The sequence below is a fragment of the Ranitomeya imitator genome, chromosome 2 (genome assembly GCF_032444005.1).
Source record: "Ranitomeya imitator isolate aRanImi1 chromosome 2, aRanImi1.pri, whole genome shotgun sequence".
Taxonomy (NCBI): Eukaryota; Metazoa; Chordata; class Amphibia; order Anura; family Dendrobatidae; genus Ranitomeya; species Ranitomeya imitator.
The window spans coordinates 30,829,932-30,855,938 of NC_091283.1; the positions used below are offsets into that span (position 1 = coordinate 30,829,932).

The window sequence follows — 26,007 nt, forward strand, 5'->3', positions numbered from 1 at the left end:
CCCTGTGGAGGCATGGGACCTAAACCTGGTACTGGACGTTCTGAAGGTTTAGCCCTTTGAACCTCTTAGGGAGATTCCTCTATCAGTTTTATCGTGGAAGGTGGCCTTTCTTGTGGCCATCACGTCCATTCGCCGCGTCTCCGAGCTGGCGGCCCTGTCTTGCCGTCCTCCGTTTTTGGTCATTCACCAGGACAAGGTGGTCTTCCGGCCCCCACCTTCTTTTCTTCCTAAGGTGGTTTCCACCTCAACGAGGAGATCGTTCTACCTTCCTTTTGTCCAGCTCCGACTCATCCTCTGGAGCGATTGTTGAACAAGCTGGACCTTGTCAGGGCTGTGAGGATCTATCTGGACAGAACGTCCACTTTCCGGAAGACGGATTCCTTTTTCGTCATTCCTGATGGCACGCGCAAAGGCCAGCCGGCTTCTAAAGCGACTATTGCTCGATGGATCAGAATGGCAATTTTGGAGGCTTACCGGGTCAAGAACAGAGTGCCCCCTCCTGGGATTAAGGCTCACTCTACCCGGGCAGTCGGCGCCTCCTGGGCGGTGCACCACAGGGCTTCTGCCCTACAGCTTTGCAAAGCGGCAACTTGGTCTTCCATCCACACGTTCGCCAAATTTTACAAGGTCCATACCTACGCATCGGCGGACGCCAGCCTAGGCAGAAGGATCCTGCAGGCGGCAGTGGTGAGTCCTCTGACCTGATGGAAGTCTGTTTTTCCCGCCCTTGGGACTGCTTTGGGACGTCCCATGGTTCCTGTGTCCCCCAATGAGAGGCGATAAAGAAAACAGGATTTTTGGTTGCTTACCGTAAAATCTGTTTCTTAAAGACTCCATTGGGGGACACAGCTCCCTCCCAATGTTTTCTGTTGTTATCTGTTCTATGACTGTTCTCACGTTACAGTTCTCAAGTTTGTGGTTATGGTTTTTCAACCTTGTTTCATTATCTCCTACTGCTTTCTCACTAAAGGCCCCTTCACATTAAGCGACGCTGCAGCGATACCGACAACGATCCGGATCGCTGCAGCGTCGCTGTTTGGTCGCTGGAGAGCTGTCACACAGACAGCTCTCCAGCGACCAACGATCCCGAAGTCCCCGGGTAACCAGGGTAAACATCGGGTAACTAAGCGCAGGGCCGCACTTAGTAACCCGATGTTTACCCTGGTTACCAGCGTAAAAGTAAAAAAAAAAAAACACTACATACTTACCTACCGCTGTCTGTCCCCGGCGCTCTGCTTCTCTGCACTCCTCCTGCACTGGCTGTGAGCACAGCTGCCGGAAAGCAGAGCGGTGACGTCACCGCTCTGCTTTCCGGCTGACCGACGCTCACAGCCAGTACAGGAGGAGTGCAGAGCACAGCGCCGGGGACAGACAGCGATAGGTAAGTATGTAGTGTTTGTTTTTTTTTACTTTTACGCTGGTAACCAGGGTAAACATCGGGTTACTAAGCGCGGCCATGCGCTTAGTTACCCGATGTTTACCCTGGTTACCAGTGAAGACATCGCTGGATCGGTGTCACACACGCCGATCCAGCGATGTCCACGGGAGATCCAGCGACGAAATAAAGTTCTGGACTTTGTTCAGCGACCAACGATCTCCCAGCAGGGGCCTGATCGTTGGTCGCTGTCACACATAACGATTTCCTTAACGATATCGTTGCTACATCACCAAAAGCAACGATATCGGTAACGATATCGTTATGTGTGAAGGTACCTTTACTGAAGAGTATAATGCCAGTCGGTGGGGTGTACACTGCAGAGGAGGAGTTACTTTTTTATTTGCATAGTGTCAGCCTCCTAGTGGCAGCAGCATACACCCATGGTTCCTGTGTCCCCCAATGGAGGCTTCAAGAAACAGATTTTACGGTAAGCAACCAAAAATCCTGTTTTAAGCTCCGTTTTTTTATTGGAAAAAGTTCATATTAGTGACAGAAAGTTACTTTCCCAGTTTCATTAGGATCTTTTTAGGGATTCAGTCTTTATGCGCCATATTGTGCCATACCTATGCCTACAGTGTTATCACGGCTGGAAACAGAAAAACGGTTTTGAGCTCCGTTTTTTTTTATTGGAATATGTTCATATTAGTACAACAAGGTTATCTTCCAAGGTTCATTAAGATCTTTTTAGGGATTCAGTCTTTATGCGCCATATTGTGCCATACCTATGCCTAGTGTGTTATCACGGCTGGAAACGGAAAAACGGTTTTGAGCTCCGTTTTTTTTATTGGAATATGTTCATATTAGTACAACAACGTTATCTTCCAAGTTTCATTAGGATCTTTTTAGGGATTCAGTCTTTATGCGCCATATTGTGCCATACCTATGCCTACAGTGTTATCACGGCTGGAAACAGAAAAACGGTTTTGAGCTCCGTTTTTTTTTATTGGAATATGTTCATATTAGTACAACAAGGTTATCTTCCAAGGTTCATTAAGATCTTTTTAGGGATTCAGTCTTTATGCGCCATATTGTGCCATACCTATGCCTAGTGTGTTATCACGGCTGGAAACGGAAAAACGGTTTTGAGCTCCGTTTTTTTTATTGGAATATGTTCATATTAGTACAACAACGTTATCTTCCAAGTTTCATTAGGATCTTTTTAGGGATTCAGTCTTTATGCACCATATTGTGCCATACCTATGCCTAGTGTGTTATCACGGCTGGAAACGGAATAACGGTTTTGAGCTCCGTTTTTTTATTGGAATAAGTTCATATTAGTACAACAACGTTATCTTCCAAGTTTCATTAGGATCTTTTTAGGGGATTCAGTCTTTATGCGCCATATTGTGCCATACCTATGCCTATGGTAGTTTTTTTTTTCTAAAGTTGAATTTTTTTAATCTATTTTTTCTTTCCACTTCACTCTATTTAAAAATAAATTAGCGGAGGTTAAACTTTAATTGCGTTTTCAACAAGGCAAACCCATACATTTCTATATAGTAACTTTACATTTGAAATAAACACTGAATCCCTAAGGAAATCTTGATGAAACTTTGAAAATAAGTTTGTCATTAATATGAACTTTTTCCAGCAAGAAAAACAGAGCTTAAAAATGTAATTCTGTTTTCAACAATGTTAATTCATACATTCCTATATAATAACTTTACATTTCAAATAAACAGTGAATCCCTAAGTAGATCTTTATCGAAAATGTTTGCCTTAAGGTACCTTCACACATAACGATATCGTTGCAACGTCACGCTTTTTGTGATGTAGCAACAATCCCGCTAACGATCTCCTTTATGTGTGACAGCGACCAACGATCAGGCCCCTGCTGGGAGATCGTTGGTCGCTGGGGAATGATCAGGACCTTTTTTTGGTCGCTGATCACCCGCTGTCATCGCTGGATCAGCGTGTGTGACGCCGATCCAGCGATGTGTTCACTTGTAACCAGGGTAAATATCGGGTTACTAAGCGCAGGGCCGCTATGGGGGCCAGAAAAATACGGATTACACACGGACCAGCAGCGTGACTTGCGAGAAATACGCAGCGGTGTTCTATCGAAAAGCCGGAAATTAAGTGCGGTGTACAGTAAAATCACACTGACAGGTTAGAATAGGATAGCTAAAATAAATGTCTACACATAGAATAGGGATATATATATGTGTATATATATATATATACATACATACACACACACACACACACACACACACACACACACACACACACACACACACACACACACACACACACACACACACATATATACACACACACACACTGGATGGTGGCCTGATTCTAACGCATCGGGTATTCTAGAATATGCATGTCCACGTAGTATATTGCCCAGCCACGTACTATATTCACCAGCCTACGTAGTATATTGCCCAGTCATGTAGTATATTGCACAACCCACGTACTATATTCGCCAGCCACGTACTTTATTGCCCAGCCACGTAGTATATTGCACAGCAACGTAGTATACAGCACGGAGCCATGTAGTATATTGCCCAGCCCACATAGGATATTGCACAGCCACGTACTATATTACCCAGCCGCCACGTTCTATATTGCCCAGCCCACGTAGTATATTGCCCAGCCACGTAGTATATTGCCCAGCCACGTAGTATATTGCCCAGCTACGTAGTATATTGCCCAGCTACGTAGTATATTGCCCAGCCACGTAGTATATTGCCCAGCCACGTAGTATATTGCCCAGCCCACGTAGTATATTGCCCAGCCACGTAGTATATTGCCCAGCTACGTAGTATATTGCCCAGCTACGTAGTATATTGCCCAGCCACGTAGTATATTGCCCAGCCACGTAGTATATTGCCCAGCTACGTAGTATATTGCCCAGCCACGTAGTATATTGCCCAGCTACGTAGTATATTGCCCAGCCATGTAGTATATTGCCCAGCTACGTAGTATATTGCCCAGCCACGTAGTATATTGCCCAGCTACGTAGTATATTGCCCAACCACGTAGTATATTGCCCAGCCACGTAGTATATTGCCCAGCTACGTAGTATATTGCCCAGCCACGTAGTATATTGCCCAGCTACGTAGTATATTGCCCAGCTACGTTGTATATTGCCCAGCCACGTAGTATATTGCCCAGCCAGGTTTGTCACATTTTAAAAAATAAAAAATTAAATATATACTCACCTATCTGATGGCCCCTTGTAGTCCACGGCAGCTTCCGGTCCTAGGGTTGGTATGAGCGCAGGACCTGTGATGACGTTGCGGTCACATGACTGTGACGTCATGGCAGGTCCTTCTCCCATAAATAATGAAATTATCTATATTCTGTATCAAGTCAATACTTTGATGTGCACAAGTATTTTTTAGATTAATAATATTGTATAACAAAAAACAGATGCCAAAATTTATTAAGAATTTTCTTAGCATGCTCTGCTGCCAAATACAACAAGGCTAATAATATGTATGTTACCTGGTGCTTTCTTAGAATTCTATTTACGCCTATCTCCAGATTATAATTTGTACGGTTTTGAGGCATTGTTTTGTTTTACTAAGTGTATTGTTTGTGTTAATAAAATTATAACTTTTTATAAAAAACCATTACACTCTTTGATTCGGCATGCAGCTTAATATCTGCTCAGCGGATCAGTATGTTTAGTGTTGTATTTGAGTGTTACCCATCCTGAGTTTGTGGTAATGGGTCTGGGTTATATGTTTACATATATATATAATTGTCTAAGGGTCACTTCCATCTGTCTGTCCTTCTGTCACGGTTATTCATTCGCTGATTGGTCTTGCAAGCTGCCTGTCATGGCCGCCGCAACCAATCAGCGACGGGCACAGTCAAGGAGAAAATGGCCGCTCCTTACTCCCCGCAGTCAGTGCCTGTCGCCCGCATACTCCCCTCCGGTCACCGCTAACACAGGGTTAATGCTGGCGGTAACGGACCGCAATATGCCGCGGGTAACGCGGGTGACAAACGCAGCATGCTGCGATTTTTTTACGGCCGTAGAAAGCCGAATAATACGGATCAGTAAAATACGGCTGATAGGAGCAGGGGCATAGAGAAGCATTGTACCGTATGCAATCCGTATTTTCTGCACCTCTCATACGTCCGTAAAACTCGCCAGTGTGACGCCGGCCTAAGGCAAAATTTTTCGATAAAGATCTACTTAGGGATTCACTGTTTATTTGAAATGTAAAGTTATTATATAGGAATGTATGAATTAACATTGTTGAAAACAGAATTACATTTTTAAGCTCTGTTTTTCTTGCTGGAAAAAGTTCATATTAATGACAAACTTATTTTCAAAGTTTCATCAAGATTTCCTTAGGGATTCAGGGTTTATTTCAAATGTAAAATTACTATATAGAAATGTATGGGTTTGCCTTGTTGGAAACGCAATTAAAGTTGAACCTCCGCTAATTTATTTTTAAATAGAGTGAAGTGGAAAGAAAAAATAGAATCAAAAAATTCAACTTTAGAAAGAAAACTACCATAGGCATAGGTATGGCAGAATATGGCGCATAAAGACGGAATCCCCTAAAAAGATCCTAATGAAACTTGGAAGATAACGTTGTTGTACTAATATGAACATATTCCAATAAAAAAACGGAGTTCAAAACCGTTATTCCGTTTCCAAAAAATGTAACCCCTACATTCATGTATTGCAACTTTATGTCAAATAAATACATATGTAAATAAATTGGTTACTCTGCTTCAAATGGAGTGAAGTGGAAAGGAAAACTAAATTAAGAAAATGAAACGGTAAAAAAACATCTAAAATAGGCAGAGGTATAGATGAATAGACTAAAATATCTACCATAGGTATAGGTTAATTTGGCACATAGGGTTTTAGTATGCACCGATTCCTGCTGCTTTATAGGAGGGCACTGATGTGACTATAAGGGATAGTGGGGGGATTCCTGCTGCTTTATAGGAGGGCACTGATGTGACTATAAGGGATAGTGGGGGGATTCCTGCTGCTTTATAGGAGGGCACTGATGTGACTATAGGGGGTAGTGGGGGATTCCTGCTGCTGTTATTGGGGGGCACTGAAGTGACTATAGGGGGTAGTGGGGGATTCCCGCTGCTGTTATTGGGGGGCACTGAAGTGACTATAGGGGATAGTGGGGGGATTCCTGCTGCTTTATAGGAGGGCACTGATGTGACTATAGGGGATAGTGGGGGATTCCTGCTGCTTTATAGGAGGGCACTGATGTGACTATAGGGGGTAGTGGGGGGATTCCTGCTGCTGTTATTGGGGGGCACTGAAGTGACTATAGGGGATAGTGGGGGATTCCTGCTGCTTTATAGGAGGGCACTGATGTGACTATAGGGAGTAGTGGGGGGATTCCTGCTGCTTTATAGGAGGGCACTGATGTGACTATAGGGAATAGTGGGGGGATTCCTGCTGCTTTATAGGAGGGCACTGATGTGACTATAGGGAATAGTGGGGGGATTCCTGCTGCTTTATAGGAGGGCACTGATGTGACTATAGGAGGTAGTGGGGGATTCCTGCTGCTTTATAGGAGGGCACTGATGTGACTATAGGGGATAGTGGGGGGATTCCTGCTGCTTTATAGGAGGGCACTGATGTGACTATAGGGGGTAGTGGGGGATTCCTGCTGCTTTATAGGAGGGCACTGATGTGACTATAGGGGATAGTGGGGGATTCCTGCTGCTTTATAGGAGGGCACTGATGTGACTATAGGGGGTAATGGGGGGATTCCTGCTGCTTTATAGGAGGGCACTGATGTGACTATAGAGGATAGTGGGGGGATTCCTGCTGCTTTATAGGAGGGTACTGATGTGACTATAGGGGGTAGTGGGAGGATTCCTGCTGCTTTATAGGAGGGCACTGATGTGACTATAGGGGGTAGTGGGGGGATTCCTGCTGCTATTGGGGGGCACTGATGTGACAATAGCGGGTAGTGGGGGGATTCCTGCTGCTTTATAGGAGGGCACTGATGTGACTATAGGGGGTAGTGGGGGATTCCTGCTGCTTTATATGAGGGCACTGATGTGACTATAGGAGGTAGTGGGGGGATTCCTGCTGCTATTGGGGGGCACTGATGTGACAATAGCGGGTAGTGGGGGGATTCCTGCTGCTTTATAGGAGGGCACTGATGTGACTATAGAGGGTAGTGGGGGGATTCCTGCTGCTTTATAGGAGGGTACTGATGTGACTATAGGGGGTAGTGGGAGGATTCCTGCTGCTTTATAGGAGGGCACTGATGTGACTATAGGGGGTAGTGGGGGGATTCCTGCTGCTTTATAGGAGGGCACTGATGTGACAATAGGGGATAGTGGGGGATTCCTGCTGCTTTATAGGAGGGCACTGATGTGACAATAGGGGGTAGTGGGAGGATTCCTGCTGCTTTATAGGAGGGCACTGATGTGACTATAGGGGATAGTGGGGGATTCCTGCTGCTTTATAGGAGGGCACTGATGTGACTATATGGGATAGTGGGGGATTCCTGCTGCTTTATAGGAGGGCACTGATGTGACTAGGGGGTAGTGGGGGGATTCCTGCTGCTTTATAGGAGGGCACTGATGTGACTATAGGGGATTGTGGGGGATTCCTGCTGCTTTATAGGAGGGCACTGATGTGACTATAGGGGATAGTGGGGGATTCCTGCTGCTGTTATAGGAGGGCACTGATGTGACTATAGGGGATAGTGGGGGATTCCTGCTGCTTTATAGGAGGGCACTGATGTGACTATAGGGGATAGTGGGGGATTCCTGCTGCTTTATAGGAGGGCACTGATGTGACTATAGGGGATAGTGGGGGGATTCCTGCTGCTTTATAGGAGGGCACTGATGTGACAATAGGGGGTAGTGGGGGGATTCCTGCTGCTTTATAAGAGGGCACTGATGTGACAATAGGGTGTAGTGGGGGGATTCCTGCTGCTTTATAGGAGGGCACTGATGTGACTATAGGAGGTAGTGGGGGGATTCCTGCTGCTATTATAGGAGGACACTGCTGTGACTATAGGGGGTAGTGGGGGGATTCCTGCTGCTTTATAGGAGGGCACTGATTTGACAATAGGGGATAGTGGGGGATTCCTGCTGCTTTATAGGAGGGCATTGATGTGACTATAGGGGGTAGTGGGGGATTCCTGCTGCTTTATAGGAGGACACTGATGTGACAATAGGGGGTAATGGGGGGATTCCTGCTGCTTTATAGGAGGGCACTGATGTGACAATAGGGGGTAGTGGGGGGATTCCTGCTGCTTTATAGGAGGGCACTGATGTGACAATAGGGGGTAGTGGGGGGATTCCTGCTGCTTTATAGGAGGGCACTGATGTGACTATAGGGGATAGTGGGGGATTCCTGCTGCTTTATAGGAGGGCACTGATGTGACTATAGGGGGTAGTGGGGGATTCCTGCTGCTTTATAGGAGGGCACTGATGTGACTATAGGGGGTAGTGGGAGGATTCCTGCTGCTTTATAGAAGGTCACTGATGTGACTATAGGGGGTAGTGGGGGGATTCCTGCTGCTTTATAGGAGGGCACTGATGTGACTATAGGGAGTAGTGGGGGGATTCCTGCTGCTGTTATTGGGGGGCACTGATGTGACTATGGGGGTAGTGGGAGGATTCCTGCTTTATAGGAGGGCACTGATGTGACTATAGGAGGTAGTGGGGGGATTCCTGCTGCTGTTATTGGGGGGCACTGATGTGACTATAGGGAGTAGTGGGGGGATTCCTGCTGCTATTATAGGAAGGCACTGATGTGACTATAGGGAGTAGTGGGGGGATTCCTGCGGCTGTTATTGGGGGGCACTGATGTGACTATAGGAGGTAGTGGGTGGATTGGATTCCTGCTGCTGTTATTGGGGGGCACTGATGTGACTATAGGGAGTAGTGGGAGGATTCCTGCTGCTATTATAGTAAGGCACTGATGTGACTATAGGGGGTAGTGGGGGGATTCCTGCTGCTGTTATAGGAGGGCACTGATGTGACTATAGGAGGTAGTGGGAGGATTCCTGCTGCTGTTATTGGGGGGCACTGATGTGACTATAAGGGGTAGTGGGGGGATTCTTGCTGCTATTATTGGGGAGCACTGATGTGACTATAAGGGGTAGTGGGGGATTCCTGCTGCTGTTATAGGAGGGCACTGATGTGACTCTAGGGGGTAATGGGGGGATTCCCGCTGCTGTTATAGGAGGGCACTGATGTGACTATATGGGATAGTGAGGGGATTCCTGCTGCTATTATTGGGGAGCACTGATGTGACTATAGGGGGTAGTGGGGGGGATTCCTGCTGCTATTATTGGGGAGCACTGATGTGACTATAGGGGGTAGTTGGGAATTCCTGCTGCTATTATTGGGGAGTACTGATGTGACTATAGGGGGTAGTGGGGAGATTCCTGCTGCTAATATAGGACAGAACTGGACACAGTATCCAGATGAGGTCTGACCGAGGAGGAGTAGAGGAGAATAATTGCTTCCCATGATCTAGACTCTATGCTTCTCTTAATATATCTCTGAACTGTGATTGCCTTTTTTGCTGCTGCATCACACTGTTGACTCATGTGCAGTCTGTAATCTATTAATATACCTAAGTCTTTTTCACACGTGCTGCTGCTTAGTTCTATTCCTCCCATTCTGGAGATGTAATTTTAGTTTTTGTTACCCAGATGTAGAATTTTGCATTTCTCCCTGTTATTTACCATTCTATTAGTCACTGCCCATTCTTCAAACTTATCTAGATCCTTTTGAATCGTTTCTCTGTCTTCTCTAGTATTAGCTATCCCTCCTAGCTTTACATCGTCTGCAAATTTGATGTTTACCTTCAGTTCCCTTATCTAAATCATTTATAAAAATGTTGAACACTGGGGCCAGGACAGAGCTTTGTGGTACCCCACTGGAAACACTTTTCCAATTGGATGTGCAATCATTTATCACCATTCTTTGGGTCCTATCACTGAGCCAGTTATGAATCCACCTAACCGTAACCTTGTCAATCCCATACATGGTCATTTTTTTCAATAAGGCTAGTATTCACTAGTATTTCACCGGTATTCACGGTGGAAAATGAAATGCTAGGTGAAATCCCAAGAAACAATGAAAACCCTATATTAAGGGTCACCAATCTAACCCAAGAAGAGGTGCGAAACCGGCTAAATAAGATTAAAATAGATAAATCTCCGGGTCCGGATGGCATACACCCACGAGTACTAAGAGAACTAAGTAATGTAATAGATAAACCATTATTTCTTATTTTTAGGGACTCTATAGCGACGGGGTCTGTTCCGCAGGACTGGCGCATAGCAAATGTGGTGTCAATATTCAAAAAGGGCTCTAAAAGTGAACCTGGAAATTATAGGCCAGTAAGTCTAACCTCTATTGTTGGTAAAATATTTGAAGGGTTTCTGAGGGATGTTATTCTGGATTATCTCAATGAGAATAACTGTTTAACTCCATATCAGCATGGGTTTATGAGAAATCGCTCCTGTCTAATCAGTTTTTATGAAGAGGTAAGCTATAGGCTGGACCACGGTGAGTCATTGGACGTGGTATATCTCGATTTCTCTAAAGCGTTTGATACCGTGCCGCACAAGAGGTTGGTACACAAAATGAGAATGCTTGGTCTGGGGGAAAATGTGTGTAAATGGGTTAGTAACTGGCTTAGTGATAGAAAGCAGAGGGTGGTTATAAATGGTATAGTCTCTAACTGGGTCGCTGTGACCAGTGGGGTACCGCAGGGGTCAGTATTGGGACCTGTTCTCTTCAGCATATTCATTAATGATCTGGTAGAAGGTTTACACAGTAAAATATCGATATTTGCAGATGATACAAAACTATGTAAAGCAGTTAATACAAGAGAAGATAGTATTCTGCTACAGATGGATCTGGATAAGTTGGAAACTTGGGCTGAAAGGTGGCAGATGAGGTTTAACAATGATAAATGTAAGGTTATACACATGGGAAGAAGGAATCAATGTCACCATTACACACTGAACGGGAAACCACTGGGTAAATCTGACAGGGAGAAGGACTTGGGGATCCTAGTTAATGATAAACTTACCTGGAGCAGCCAGTGCCAGTCAGCAGCTGCCAAGGCAAACAGGATCATGGGGTGCATTAAAAGAGGTCTGGATACACATGATGAGAGCATTATACTGCCTCTGTACAAATCCCTAGTTAGACCGCACATGGAGTACTGTGTCCAGTTTTGGGCACCGGTGCTCAGGAAGGATATAATGGAACTAGAGAGAGTACAAAGGAGGGCAACAAAATTAATAAAGGGGATGGGAGAACTACAATACCCAAATAGATTAGCGAAATTAGGATCATTTAGTCTAGAAAAAAGACGACTGAGGGGCGATCTAATAACCATGTATAAGTATATAAGGGGACAATACAAATATCTCGCTGAGGATCTGTTTATACCAAGGAAGGTGACGGGCACAAGGGGGCATTCTTTGCGTCTGGAGGAGAGAAGGTTTTTCCACCAACATAGAAGAGGATTCTTTACTGTTAGGGCAGTGAGAATCTGGAATTGCTTGCCTGAGGAGGTGGTGATGGTGAACTCAGTCGAGGGGTTCAAGAGAGGCCTGGATGTCTTCCTGGAGCAGAACAATATTGTATCATACAATTAGGTTCTGTAGAAGGACGTAGATCTGGGGATTTATTATGATGGAATATAGGCTGAACTGGATGGACAAATGTCTTTTTTCGGCCTTACTAACTATGTTACTATGTTAGTATGAGACACTTTATCAAATTCTTTGCTGAAGTCGAAATCTACTATATCTACTGCATTTCCCTGATCCACCCAGTCAGTGATTCCATCATAGAAGGAAATTAGATTAATCAGGCATGACTTGTTTGCTATAAACCCATGCTAGCTCCGGTTAATTACTGTATTCTTATGCAAGTGCTGAAAACGCCTCCCCTTAGCTTATACACGAGTCACGGTACAGAAAGCCGTCGGGGGAGGGGCGGCGGAGCAGCAGGTGCCAGGAGCCGACGCACACATCATACCTACCTGCGCGCCTTGGGTGCTGGCACTGCATCTCGTTTCGGCCGCCGGTGCCTGTCTGCAGTTCTTCCTGTGCTCAGTGGTCACGTGGTACAACTTACTAAGATCATGAATATGGACGCGTCTCCACTCCCATAGGAGTGGAGCACATATTCATTACCTTAATGAGTAGTACCATATGACCGCTGAGCACAGGGAGAGCTGCAGGCAGGCATCGGCGGCCAGAACAAGATGCAGTGCCAGCACCCAGGGTGCGCAGGTAGGTGAGTATGATGTTTTTTGTAATAGGAAACATGCACACAGGGATAGGGGATAAGGAGGCATGCATGCAGGGAGGGAATGGGGGAGGCATGCATACTGGGAGGGAATGGGGGAGGCATGCATACGGGGACTGAACGGGGAAGGCATGCATACGGGGGCGGGGAAGAGGGGGCATTCATACCAGGGCAGGGAAGGGGGAGTGTTATGACCTGGTGGTCAGGACAACAATGGACCTGGTGGTTAAGAGCACACGGAATGACCTGATAGTTACTGATAATTAAGGACGAGCTCTGGGACGTGGGAACTCTGCTGACCGCAATCCCTAAACCTATCAACCACACTAGAAATAGCCGTGGATTGCGCCTAACGCTCCCTATGCAACTCGGCACAGCCTAAGAAACTAGCTAGCCCTGAAGATGGGAAAATAAAGCCTACCTTGCCTCAGAGAAATTCCCCAAAGGAAAAGGCAGCCCCCCACAAATAATGACTGTGAGTAAAGATGAAAATACAAACACAGAGATGAAATAGGTTAAGCAAAGTGAGGCCCGACTTACTGAACAGACCGAGGATAGGAAAGGTTACTTTGCGGTCAGCACAAAAACCTACAAAAAGACCACGCAGAGGGCGCAAAAAGACCCTCCGCACCGACTCACGGTGCGGAGGCGCTCCCTCTGCGTCCCAGAGCTTCCAGCAAGCAAGACAACAAATTAAATAGCAAGCTGGACAGAAAAATAGCAAACCAAAGAAATACAAGCTGGAACTTAGCTTCTGATGGGAAGTCAGGTCACAAGAACGATCCAGGAGTGAACTAGACCAATACTGGAACATTGACAGGTGGCGTAGAGCAAAGATCTAAGTGGAGTTAAATAGAGCAGCAGCTAACGAATTAACCTCGTCACCTGTGAAAGGAAACTCAGAAACACCCACCAGAGGAAGTCCATGGACAGAACCAGCCGAAGTACCATTCATGACCACAGGAGTGAGCCCGACAACAGAATTCACAACAGGGGAGCCATGCATAGCAGAACAGGGATGAGGGGGACAATGCATACCCGGCTTATACTCAAGTCAATAAGCTTACCCAGTTTTCTGTGGCAAAAGTAGGTGCCTCGGCTTACACTCGGGGCGGCTTATACTCGAGTATATACGGTACATACATGCTGTTTAATAATTTGTTCAATGCTCTTTCCTGGTATAGAAGCAAGACTCACTGGCCTGTAATTTCCTAGCTCTGTCTTTTCTTTTTTGAAGTTTGGCACATTTACCCTTCTCCAATTTTCTGGGACTTCTCCTGTTCTCTAGGATTTTTAAAAGATTCTGGCTAGTGGTTCTGCAATTTCCGCTGCTAACTCTTTCAGTACCCTAGGGTGTAATTCATCTGGACCAGGAGATTTATATTCATGTAAATTAGCTAAATGTTCCCTCACCATCTCTCTGTTTATAGATAGTGAGGATTCTTTTATTCCTTTGATGTCACTGTGAAGATCAGTTGATGATGCATTCCCTTTCTTAGAGAACACAGATGTAAAATAGGAATTTTAAAGTTCGGCCTTCTCAACTTCAATTTTTTACCACTTCACCCTTTTCATCCTGTAAAAATCCTATAGCATCTTTGATTTTTTTTTGTTGCTTTTGACATATCCCCAAAATCCTTTTTTACTGCTTTGGTCTCCCTTGCAAGCCTCACTTTCGTTACTGGCTTTAGCTCTTCTTATTCTTGCCCTGCATTCCCTGCAGACAGCATTATATTTTTCTTTAGATATGCCCCCTCTTTCCATGTGATATACATTTCTTTTTTTTCTTTTTAGCAAGTGATTAAGTTCTGTGTTCATCCATCCTGGCCCCTTAAATGCTTCCAATTCGTCCTTCTTTTTGGAAATGTTACAGATTGTGCAGTGAGAATTTCATTTAACAAAATCTCCCATCCTTCCTGGACCTTTCTGTCCTTTAGAACATTCGGCCATTGGACCTTTCCTACCCTCTTTCTGAGTCCATTAAAATCTGCCTTTTTCCAAAGTCCAACCTTAAAGTCTGAGTCCTCGCTGGTCTTCCTCCTCTTGTAATCCAAAATTTGAGGATTCTTGGTCTCCCACTAATGTCTGTTTTGCATGTGGGCATTAGAGAAGATATTCAGTGCCGCTCACTTCCGGATCGGTGGGTGAGAGTTTGGTGTCCTTCATCCATCTGCCCACTATCATTGGATGTGGCACGAGTTCAGAGGTGCTGGTTACCGGCAATGTACGAGACTTGGCCAGTGGCTGATGGCTGCCGCATGAAGCCCAGAAATTAGAGGCTCCTTTAAACCTCTGTCCACATCGCCAGCTCATTTAGTTCCGGTGTTTTCCAGATAAGTGATGTTCACGCTCAGTACACAGCACCAGACACCTCCCAAGCCAAAAAAAACTACTTATTGCACAAAATAAGACAAGTTGATGATATATTCGGGAATATTTCCTTGATATTCTCATGGAATGTTTTAGCATCACTTTCTTTTTCCTCTCCAGGTCTTTGCAGTATAAGATCCTCATCACTTAGGTTCTTTTCAACAGGAAAGTCGTCTTTTAGATGTCCAACCGTACAATGGCTGAGCAGATATTAAGTCTCACGTTGGAGATCATCTACCTGCTGACCGGAGAGGTGACATTACTTCTATGGAAGCTTCACACTTCCCGACAGTCACAATCCGAGCACCGACTCGGACACGAAATCAGCAGCCTTGTAGGCTGTGACGTTCTGGTGAAGAGACCTTAGGCCGATCCGGACGTTGCAGTCGGTACTCCATTGTGAATGTTGGACGTGTGAATCCCGCCTTAGTTGGTATCGACAAGACATTCGTAAGAGAGATATTTATATGTGCGTCTTTCCATATACAGGATTACACAGTAGTAAAGAAATCTGCCGACTGCGAGACAGAAAGGTTGGAGAAGAATCTTGATCCACCGCCATCACTGATACATCTTGGAGACCACGAGCAGAAGATCGTGGAGCTTATCAGTAAGATCCTGCAGGTGGTGACCGGAGAGGTGAGTGCTGCCGGGAACGCCGGGACCTTATTTAATGTGTCTGGGTGATGATGGGATCTTTGTGTTGTCAGGTCCCTGTAAGGTGTCAGGACGTCACCGTCTATCTCTCCATGGAAGAGTGGGAGTATATGGAAGAACACAAGGACCAGTACAAGGACGTCCTGATGGAGGATCCCCGGCCCCTCACACCACCGGGTAAGAGGAGATTCTACATGCCTGTAAAGGTGGGCCATTTCAGAGACCCCTACAGTCACTTATTATTATTATTTGTTATTATAGCGCCTTTTATTCCATTGCGCTTTACATGTGAGGAAGGGTATACATAATAAAAACAAGTTCAATAATCTTGAACAATACAAGTCATGACTGATACAGGAGGAGAGAGGACCCTGCCCGGGAAGGCTCACAGTCTACAAGGGATGGGTGAGAACACAGTAGGTGAGGGTAGAGCTGGTCATGCAGCAGTTTGGTCGATCGGTGGTTACTGCAGGTTGTAGGCTTGTCGGAAGAGGTGGGTCTTCAGGTTCTTTTTGAAGGTTTCCATGGTAGGCGAGAGTCTGATATGTTGGGGTAGAGAGTTCCAGAGTATGGGGGAAGCACGGGAGAAGTCTTGTATACGATTTTGGGAAGAAAAGATAAGAGGGGAGTAGAGAAGGAGATCTTGTGAGGATCGGAGGTTGCGTGTAGGTAAGTACCGGGAGACGAGGTCACAGATGTATGGAGGAGACAGGTTGTGGATGGCTTTGTACGTCATGGTTAGGGTTTTGTACTGGAGTCTCTGGGCAATGGGGAGCCAGTGAAGGGATTGACAGGGGAGCGGCCGGGGAATAGCGGGGGGACAGGTGGATTAGTCGGGCAGCAGAGTTTAGAATAGATTGGAGGGGTGCGAGAGTGTTAGAGGGGAGGCCACAAAGCAGGAAGTTGCAGTAGTCAAGGCGAGAGATGATGAGGGCATGGACTAGGGATTTTGCAGATTCTTGGTTTAGGAATGTACGGATCCGTGAAATATTTTTGAGTTGAAGGCGGCAGGCAGTGGAAAGAGCTTTGATATGTGGTTTGAAAGAGAGATCAGTGTCAAGGATTACCCCAAGGCAGCGAGCTTGTGGGACTGGGGAGAGTGGGCAGCCATTTACTGTAATGGATAGGTATGTTGGGGGGGAGTCACGTGAGATGGAGGAAAGATGATGAATTCTGTTTTGTCCATGTTAAGTATTAGAAATCTAGCGGAGAAGAAGGATGAAATAGCAGATTAACATTCTGGGATTTTGGTTAGCAGGGAGGTGATTTCTGGTCCAGAGATGTAGATCTGTGTGTCATCAGCATAGAGATGATACTGAAAGCCATGAGATTCTATGAGCTGTCCCAGGACAAAAGTGTAAATGGAGAAGAGCAGGGGCCCTAGAACTGAACCTTGTGGGACTCTGATAGATAGGGGCGAGGTGAGGAGGTGGTGTGTGAGTGGGAGACAATGAATGTCTGGTCTGTTAAGTATGATGAGATCCAGGATAGGGCCAAGTCTGTGATGCCACGAGATGAGAGGGTCTGTAATAATAGGGGATGGTCCACTGTGTCAAAGGCAGAGGACAGGTCCAGGAGGAGGAGGACAGAGTAGTGTCGTTTGCTCTTGGCAGTTAATAGGTCATTGGTGACCTTAGTTAAGGCAGTTTCCGTGGAGTGGTGTGACCGCAAGCCTGATTGAAAGCGGTCGAAGAGGGAGCAAGAAGAGAGGTGGGAGGACAGTTCAAGATGGACGTGTTGTTCCAGTAGTTTGGAGGCATAGGGGAGAAGTGATATAGGGCGATAGTTAGATACAGAGGATGGGTCAAGAGAGGGCTTTTTGAGGATAGGTGTAATTGAGGCATGTTTAAAGCTTGAGGGGAAAACACCAGTTGTTAGTGATAGGTTGAAGAGATGGGTTAGGGTTGGGATGAAGACTGTGGTGAGGTTTGGGATGAGGTGGGATGGGAGCGGGACAAGTGCACAGGTGGTGAGATGCGATCTTGAGAGTAGAGTGGAGAGTCGATCTTCTGTAATGGTGGAGAAGTTGGTTTTGGAGGTGGAGGGCTGGGAAGTCGGGAGGAAGGGTCTGTGGATTGTTGACCAAAACTGTCTCTGATGTTTTCAATCTTCTGCTTGAAAAATGAGGCAAAGTCTTCAGCTGAGATGAGTGGGGAGGGAGGAGGTGCTGGGGGGACGGAGGAGAGAATTGAAGGTGTTGAATAACTGATTAGGGTTGTGAGACAGGGAGGATATGAGAGATGAGAAGTAGGTTTGTTTAGCTGTGGCGAGTGTGGTCTTGAAAGTAGTGAGGGACTGTTTGAATGTGATGAAGTGCTCGTTGGAGTGAGATTTTTTCCATCTCCGCTCAGCAGCCCTGGAAGCTCGCCTCAGTTCTTTGGTCAGGCTGGTGTGCCAGGGCTGTCTGTTGATTTTGCAAGCTTTGGTATGTGTGAGAGGGGCAAGAGATTCCAAAGCTGCAGCTATTGTGGTGTTATATAGAGCAGCAGCGTCATCCACATTGTGTAGGGAACTTATGTCTGTGAGAGGGAGAAGGGATTCAGAGAGTGAATGTAGATCAAGGTGTTTAAGATTTCTGCGAGGGTGTGGGGTGGGGATTGTAGACAAGGAGTGGAGAGGGAAGAGAATGTGAGTAGATTGTGGTCAGAAAGAGGAAGAGGGGAGTTAGAGAGGTTAGATAGGGAGCAGAGGCGGGTGAAGATGAGGTCCAATGTGTGACCATCTTTGTGAGTGGCTGCAGAAGACCATTGAGTGAGGCCGAAGGAGGAAGTGAGAGATAGAATCTTAGAGGCAGCTGAGAGGGAAGTGTCAATGGGGATGTTGAAGTCGCCCGTGATGATAGTGGGGATGTCCGCAGAAAGGAAATGAAGTAGCCAGGTGGTGAAGTGGTCAAAGAAGGTGGTGGCTGGCCCTGGGGGGCGGTAAATGACAGCCAGCTGGAGGGGAATAGATCCGCACAGAGTGCACCTCAAAGGAAGGGGGATAACAGAGGGTGGTAGTGGGATGTGGGCGAAGGAGCAGTTATCTGACAGGAGAAAACCAACTCCTCCGCCATGCTTGCTGCTGGGGCGGGTTGTGTGAGAAAGGTGGAAGCCACCAAACGAAAGTGCAGCAGGGGAGGCTGTGTCAGAAGGAGTGAGCCAGGTTTCAGTGATGGCGAGGAAGAAAAGTTTGGTAGTAACAAAAAGATTGTGGATGTACGAAAACTTGTTGCAGACAGGGTGAGCGTTCCTCAGAGCTCCTGTTAGTGGGACTGGGGAAGCTGGGGCTGGGCGAATGGGTATAAGGTTAGAGAGGTTAGGGAAGGTTGTGATAGAGCGTGGATGGGAGGTAGAAATGACTGTGGGAATGTGGTGAGGAGGACCAGGATTTGGAGAGATACCACCAGCAGTGAGAAGGAGCAGAGAAAATGTTAGCAGGTGGGAGCAGGAGAGGGCATGAGGGGGCTGTCTGTGTTTGGAGACAGAGGATTGTATGTTGAGGAACAGTTCTGAGGAGGTGAGGTGGATGGGGAGGATTGAAGAAGAGATGAACAGTTCCTTACTTGGTGTATGGATTAGGGGAGTTAGCAGAAAGTGAAGACTTATAGGGGTGAGAGTGAAAACAAACAAACATTGTTTACAGGGACTGTGTCCAGTTACCTTCAATTCCCTTCTGGTTCAATTCTGGAATTAATTCTGATCTTCACACTTGTATGATACACACTTATATAACCATTGTGTATCACCGCCGCTGATCTTCACACTTGTATGATACACACTTATATAACCATTGTGTATCACCGCCGCTGTGTCTGTGTCTTCCTTACAGATGCATTGAGTAGAAGTTTTACCCCTGAGAGTTGTCACAGTCCTCTTGATGATTTACCCTTGGACCATCCTGAGGATAATGAGGTAGAAGACATAAGTCTGAACGATTCTTCACTTTACAAATCTCTTTCTAATCCTTGGTCAATTTTGCTTTAGATCGATGAACAGATTATTGTCAAGGTGGAAGAGGTAGATGGAGACGAGGAGTATTATGGAGGCGCTAATGCTTGTAAGGAGGAGGAGATCTCTACCCCTGTCAGCACCGGTGAGTAATAACTGCCCAGTATAGAGGAGCCACATATTCTCCACCCGCTTACAGTCCATGCATCACAGGCCTATACTCAGACTGTGACACCGGGATGTGTCAGTCCAGCCTTATTCTCTGCATTTCAAATACTTAAAATTGCAAAGTACCTGTAAAAAAAGCAACTTGCAATTTGTTTAAAAAAAAAAATGTTTTTAATTTTAATGTTTACTGCTCATTACCTATGTTAGCGGTGGCAAAAAAATCATGCGCAGTGCTTACAAACACTTTTCGTTAGAGCTTGTAATTGCTGCTCTCCTCATTGCTACTTGGATTTTAATCCATTACAATTGAATGGTCTCTTATTAGGCCACATTCACACGGTCAGTATTTGGTCAGTATTTTACATTAGTATTTGTAAGCCCAAAATAGGCGTGTGTGAAAAATACAGGAGTGGTGACTTGTTTGTATTATACGTTTTCTCTGATTGTTTTTCTCTCCTAATTTTGACTTACAAATACTGATTGAAAATACTGACCAAGTACTGAATGTGTCAGGATCAAAATGTATGAGCTTTCTAAAATCTCATTCACACGGTGCTTTTTTTTTTTTTTTTTTTTACCTGTGGTGCATTTTTTTTTCCAATATTTTTATTGTAGTTTTTCCCCATTGAGATCAAAATTAAATTAGCAGCAAAAATGCATGAAGCAAAAATATGCATGATTTACATAGCAGTTTTCTGCATTTTTTATGTATAAAAAATCTACATGTGAACATACCCTAAATGATAGTATACAACTGTGTGAGTCAATGAAAAAGTATTTTTTCTTTTATTCCCAACAGACGACCTATTGAGTCTCCAGTGCAATCCGCTCCCTGAGCTTTCTGATGTAGAATACTACAGCATTCGGAATATTTTTGGAGAACACTTTGGTAACTCAAATCTACCTTTAGCCATCCACAGCAGAGATCTCCCATCTGATCCTGCCAGTCTCGAAGGACCTTCAGCTGATCTGTCGCTCATTGCTAAACCGTTCCCTTGCTTTGACCCACTCGACCGCAGAAACCAGAGCCAATTTTCATGCTTGGAATGCGGAAAATGTTTCACAAACAAAGCAAATTTTCTTGAACACCAGAGAATCCACACAGGAGAGCGTCCTTATTCGTGTCTGGAATGCGGGAAAACTTTCACCTGGAAATCAAATCTTTGTGAACATCTAAAAATTCACTCAGAGGAGAAGCCATTTTTGTGCCCGGTGTGCGGAAAATGTTTTAATCAGAAGGCAGGTCTGGTTAGACATCAGAGAATACACACTGAGGAGAAACCGTTCTCATGTTCAGTGTGTGGGAAATGCTTTAGAATGAAACAACATCTTGTAGAACACGAGAGAGTTCACACCGGGGAGAAACCATTCTCTTGTTCAGAATGTGGGAAATGTTTTAGAATAAGAAACAATCTTTACGTACATAAGAGAGTTCACACAGGGGAGCGCCCTTTTAAATGTTCTGAATGTGACAGATCTTTTACCCAGAGATCCGAACTTACTACACATAGGAGAAGTCACACAGGGGAGAGACCATATGGATGTACGGAGTGTGGGAAATGTTTTACCCGAAAGCGAAGTCTTGTTGAACACCAGAGAATCCATACAGGGGAAAGGCCTTATTCGTGTACAGAATGTGGGAGACGCTTTAACCAGAAACAAGCTCTGGTTGTACATCAGAGAATTCACACAACAGAGAGGCCGTACTCGTGTTCAGAATGTGGGAAAGGGTTTAACCAGAAACAAGCACTTATCGTCCATCAGAGAAATCACACCGGAGAGAAGCCATATGCTTGTGATGACTGCGGGAAACGTTTTTTCCAACTGCAAACTCTAATTGTACATCAGAGAAATCACACTGGGGAGAAGCCATACTCCTGTTTGGAATGTGGGAAATGTTTTGCGATTAAAACAAATCTTGATGAACATCAGAAGGTTCACTCAGAGGAGAAGCCATTTTCGTGTTTGCTGTGTGGGAAATGTTTCTATCGGAAAGCAGATCTAATGAGACATCAGAGAATCCACTCAGGAGAGAAGCCATTCTCATGTGCAATATGTGCGAAGAGCTTTACAAATAAACAACATCTTGTGGAACACGAGAGGATTCATACTGGAGAAAAACCATTTTCATGTTCTGTATGTGGGAAATGTTTTAGAATAAGAAACAATTTATATGTACATCAAAGAATTCACACAGGTGAACGTCCGTTTTCGTGTCCAGAATGTGACAAATGTTTTACCCAGAGGTCAGATCTTATGGCACATAAGAGAAGTCACACAGGAGAGAAACCGTATGCATGTCCAGATTGTGGGAAATGTTTTACACGGAAACGAAGTCTTGTTGAACACCAGAGAATCCACACAGGGGAGAAGCCGTACTCTTGTACAGATTGTGGAAGATGTTTTAACCAGAAACAAGCTCTTGTTGTACATCGGAGAATTCACACAAAAGAGACACCGTACTCTTGTTCAGATTGTGGCAAACGATTTAACCAAAAACATGCTCTTATAGTACATCAGAGGAGTCACACCGGGGAGAAGCCGTATTCTTGTGCGGAATGTGGGAAACGGTTTATACAACTGCAAACTCTTATTGTACATCAGAGGAATCACACCGGGGAGAGGCCATTTTCATGTGCAGAATGTGGAAAACGGTTCATCCAGAAGCAATCTCTTATCAGCCATCAGAGAACTCACGCTGGGGAGAAGCAATAGTCTCATGTAAAAAGGGGGAAAAGAATGCGGACTATACATCAGATAATTCGCAGTAGGGGAGTTAAGGTTCAGAATATGTATTAAGTAGTTACATATTTTCAACATTTTTCGTTGGAGAAGACCTTAAGATAGTTATATCTGCTACAGGATTTGCCCCCACGGGATGCAGTGTTATCGTTAACACAAGGGTTTGAACTTGGAAACATTAGCGATTTGGAGGAAAGACCAAACCTTATATATTGTGGTAGAACCAGTGGTCTGACCTGTTTCTTCCAAGCTTTACCAAGACGATAAGCTTGAAACTTATCAATATTTTGCGGCATCTTGAATTTGATTTCACGGCCTCACTAAGCAAGTGCTAATCACCCAACCATGGACCAATAATTATGACCCCTTGGAGCATTTTTACATGTACATCTCCTTTTGGGTGCCCTCAGCAAAAGTTTCTTTTTTTCTAAAGTTTTTTTTTTTTTAGAACCCGTTAAGTAATATGATGGCCATGGTGTACTGAAAAAATGACATCATCATTCCCTACTTGAACATGCATATTGAAGGAATCCACCATGGTGGATATACGGACCTTCTAGCGGACAGGTCCTCATGATTCTTAAGCTCCATTACCACCATCCTGTTTTGTGTAAGAGCGATAGATTGTGAACCTATTCCAAGCTTGAGATGGCCACATTATTATAGTCTGATTTTCAATTACAGTGGGGAAAATAAGTATATGATCCACTGCCGATTTTGCGATTTTTTCCCACCTACAAAGAATGGAGAGTGCTGTAATTTAAATCATAGGTACATGTCACCTGTGAGAGACTGAATCTAAAAATAAAAAACAGAGAATCACATTGTATGATTTTTACATAATTAATTAGCATTTTATTGTATGAAATAAGTGTTTGATACAATAGAAAAACAGAACTTAATATTTGGTCCAGAAACCTTTGCTTGCAATTACAGAGGTCAGACGTTTCCTGTAGTTCTTGGCCAGGTTTGCACACACTGCAGCAGGGATTTTGGCCCCTTCCTCCATACAGATCTTCTCCAGATCTTTCAGATTTTGGGGCTGTCGCTGGGCAACAGTGAGTTTCAGCTCCCTCCAAAGCTTTTCTATTGGGTTCAGGTCTGGAAACTGATTAGGCCCCTCCAGGACCTTGAAATGCTTCTTACGGAGCCACTAGTTGGCCTGGCTGTGTTTCGGATCATTGTCATCCTGGAAGACCCAGCCATGACCCATCTTCAATGCTCTTACTGAGAGAAGGAGGTTGTTGGCTAAATTCTCACGATATATGACCCCATCCATCCTCCCTTCAATATGATGCAGTCGTCCTGTCCCCTTTGCAGAAAAGTACCTCTAAAGTATGATGTTTTGCCCACCATGCTTCACAGTTGGGATGGTGTTCTTGGGGTTGTACTCATCCTTCTTCTTCCTCCAAACACGGCGAGTGGAGTTGATTTCATAAAGTTATATTTTGGTCTCATCTGATCATGACCTTCTCCCATGCCTCCTCTGGATTATCCAGATGGTCATTGTTGAACTTCAAATGGGCCTGGACATGTGCTGGCGTGAGCAGAGGGACCTTGCGTGCCCTGCGGGATTTTAATCTATGACGGCGTAGTGTGTTACTAATGGTAATGTCTGAGACTGTGGTCCCAGCTTTCTTCAGGTCATTGACCAGATCCTCCCGTGTAGCTCTGGGCTGATTCTCTTTTTTTCTCAGAATCCTCCTTACCCCACGAGGTGAGACCTTGTATGAAGCCCCAGACCGAGGAAGATTGACAGTCATCTTGTGTTTCTTCCATTTTCTAATAATTGCCAACAGTTGTTGCCTTCTCATCAAGCTGCTTGCCTATTGTTCTGTAGCCCATCCCAGCCTTGTGCAGGTCTACAATTTTGTCCCTGGTGTCCTTAGCTCTTTGGTCTTGGCCATGGTGGAGAGGTTGGAGTGAGATTGAGTATGTGGACAGGTGTCTTTTATACAGGTAACAGTTCAAACTGGAGCAATTAATACAGGTAATGAGTGCAGAGTAGGAGGCTTCTTACAGAAACACTAAGGCTATGTGCACACGCTGCGGAATGGTGTGCAGATTTTTCCGCACTGTTTTTAGTAAATCCGCAGGTAAACCGCACTGCGGATTTACCGCGGTTTTGTGCGGATTCCACCTGCGGATTTCTATTGTGGAGAAGGTGTAAACCGCTGAAGAATCCGCACCAAGAATTGACATGCTGCGGAAAATAAACCGCTGCGTTTCCGCACGTTTTTTTTCTGCAGCATGTGCACTGCGGATTTTGTTTTCCATAGGTTTACATGGTACTGTACACCTCATGGAAAACTGCTGCGGATCCGCAGCAAAATCCGCAGCGTGTGCACATAGCCTAACAGTTCTGTTAGGTAGCTGATCAAATAATTAATTTGCATTTTAGTACATGAAATATGTAAAATAATGTGATTTTTTGGGGGATTTTAATTTTAGATTCTTTCTCACTCTTGAAGTGTACCTACGATAAAAAATTACAGACCTCTCCATTCTTTGTAGGTGGGAAAATTTGCAAAATCGGCAGAGTATCAAATACTTATTTTCCCCACTGTATGTAGATAGTTCAATACAGGGCGATTCACTCACTATTTTACCCAGAAAAATTCTAAAAGAGACGTTCTATCGTACTATAATTTGGACTGTACCTAAATAGTCATGACAAATTGATGTTTTAAAGCAGGTGTTGAAAATGTGCACCGTTAACATCCCTGCGCCATTCCATATTGTTGAATGAATTCCGGAGGATGTCTGGGGTCACAGCCTGAATTCCTCCCTGTATGTTCCCTCAGAGCTCCTGTAATATTTGTGGCTCGTTACTGTACACGCGAATCTTCAAATGGCCCAAAGAAAAAAAAAAATCCTGCAATAACTTGCACTCTTTCAACTCCTGAACGATAGTGAACGGTTGAACACGACCTTTCTTGGCCACTCGTTGACACGTAGAAGACATGCCTGTCTCTTGGGAAAGTCTGTGCAACGATTTACGTGGAGATGCCAGAAGTCGCTGTTTCACATCTTGAATTGTTTCCTCAGACGTTTTCGGGACTCGATTTTCCAGTAAGTTCGCACAATGGAAATGTGTTCCTCCAAAATTGCATTTGTGCGTTGCTGACGAATGATGAAGGAATACGGCAGGAGTGAAATGCCAGAACCGCACATAAACTACCGTCACGCAGAAAGGCGTGCAGCGAGTCTGGCTCGTAGCGGGGTTGACCGCCGGGGCGACAAGTTGGTGAGATCACTCGGCAATGTCGCTGAGGTCCATTGCAGCCTCACTTCTCATGAACCAAAGTAAGGACAGTCCAAATCTCAGTACGGTCAATGTTTGCTAGTAAAGTAGCAATTGAGTCACCCTGTACAAAGGCATATAAAGAAATGTGACCGTATTATGGAGATGAAGGAAAGGAAAGAGGACGTAGTTGCTGATGGCTGTTA

General features: G+C 45.0%; 1 protein-coding gene across 1 annotated transcript in view; it reads left to right on the top strand.

The window, feature by feature from the left end:
• Positions 1 to 26,007, top strand: part of LOC138666186 (zinc finger protein 850-like) — an 80,449-nt gene that overhangs the window by 12,998 nt on the left and 41,444 nt on the right. Inside the window, exons 2-7 of the mRNA XM_069754426.1 lie at positions 15,182 to 15,314; positions 15,551 to 15,700; positions 15,772 to 15,895; positions 19,529 to 19,611; positions 19,684 to 19,792; positions 20,615 to 22,529. Of these exons, the coding sequence (XP_069610527.1) occupies positions 15,243 to 15,314; positions 15,551 to 15,700; positions 15,772 to 15,895; positions 19,529 to 19,611; positions 19,684 to 19,792; positions 20,615 to 22,529 (2,453 nt within the window). The 5' untranslated portion in view covers positions 15,182 to 15,242. The remainder of the gene's footprint in view (positions 1 to 15,181; positions 15,315 to 15,550; positions 15,701 to 15,771; positions 15,896 to 19,528; positions 19,612 to 19,683; positions 19,793 to 20,614; positions 22,530 to 26,007) is intronic.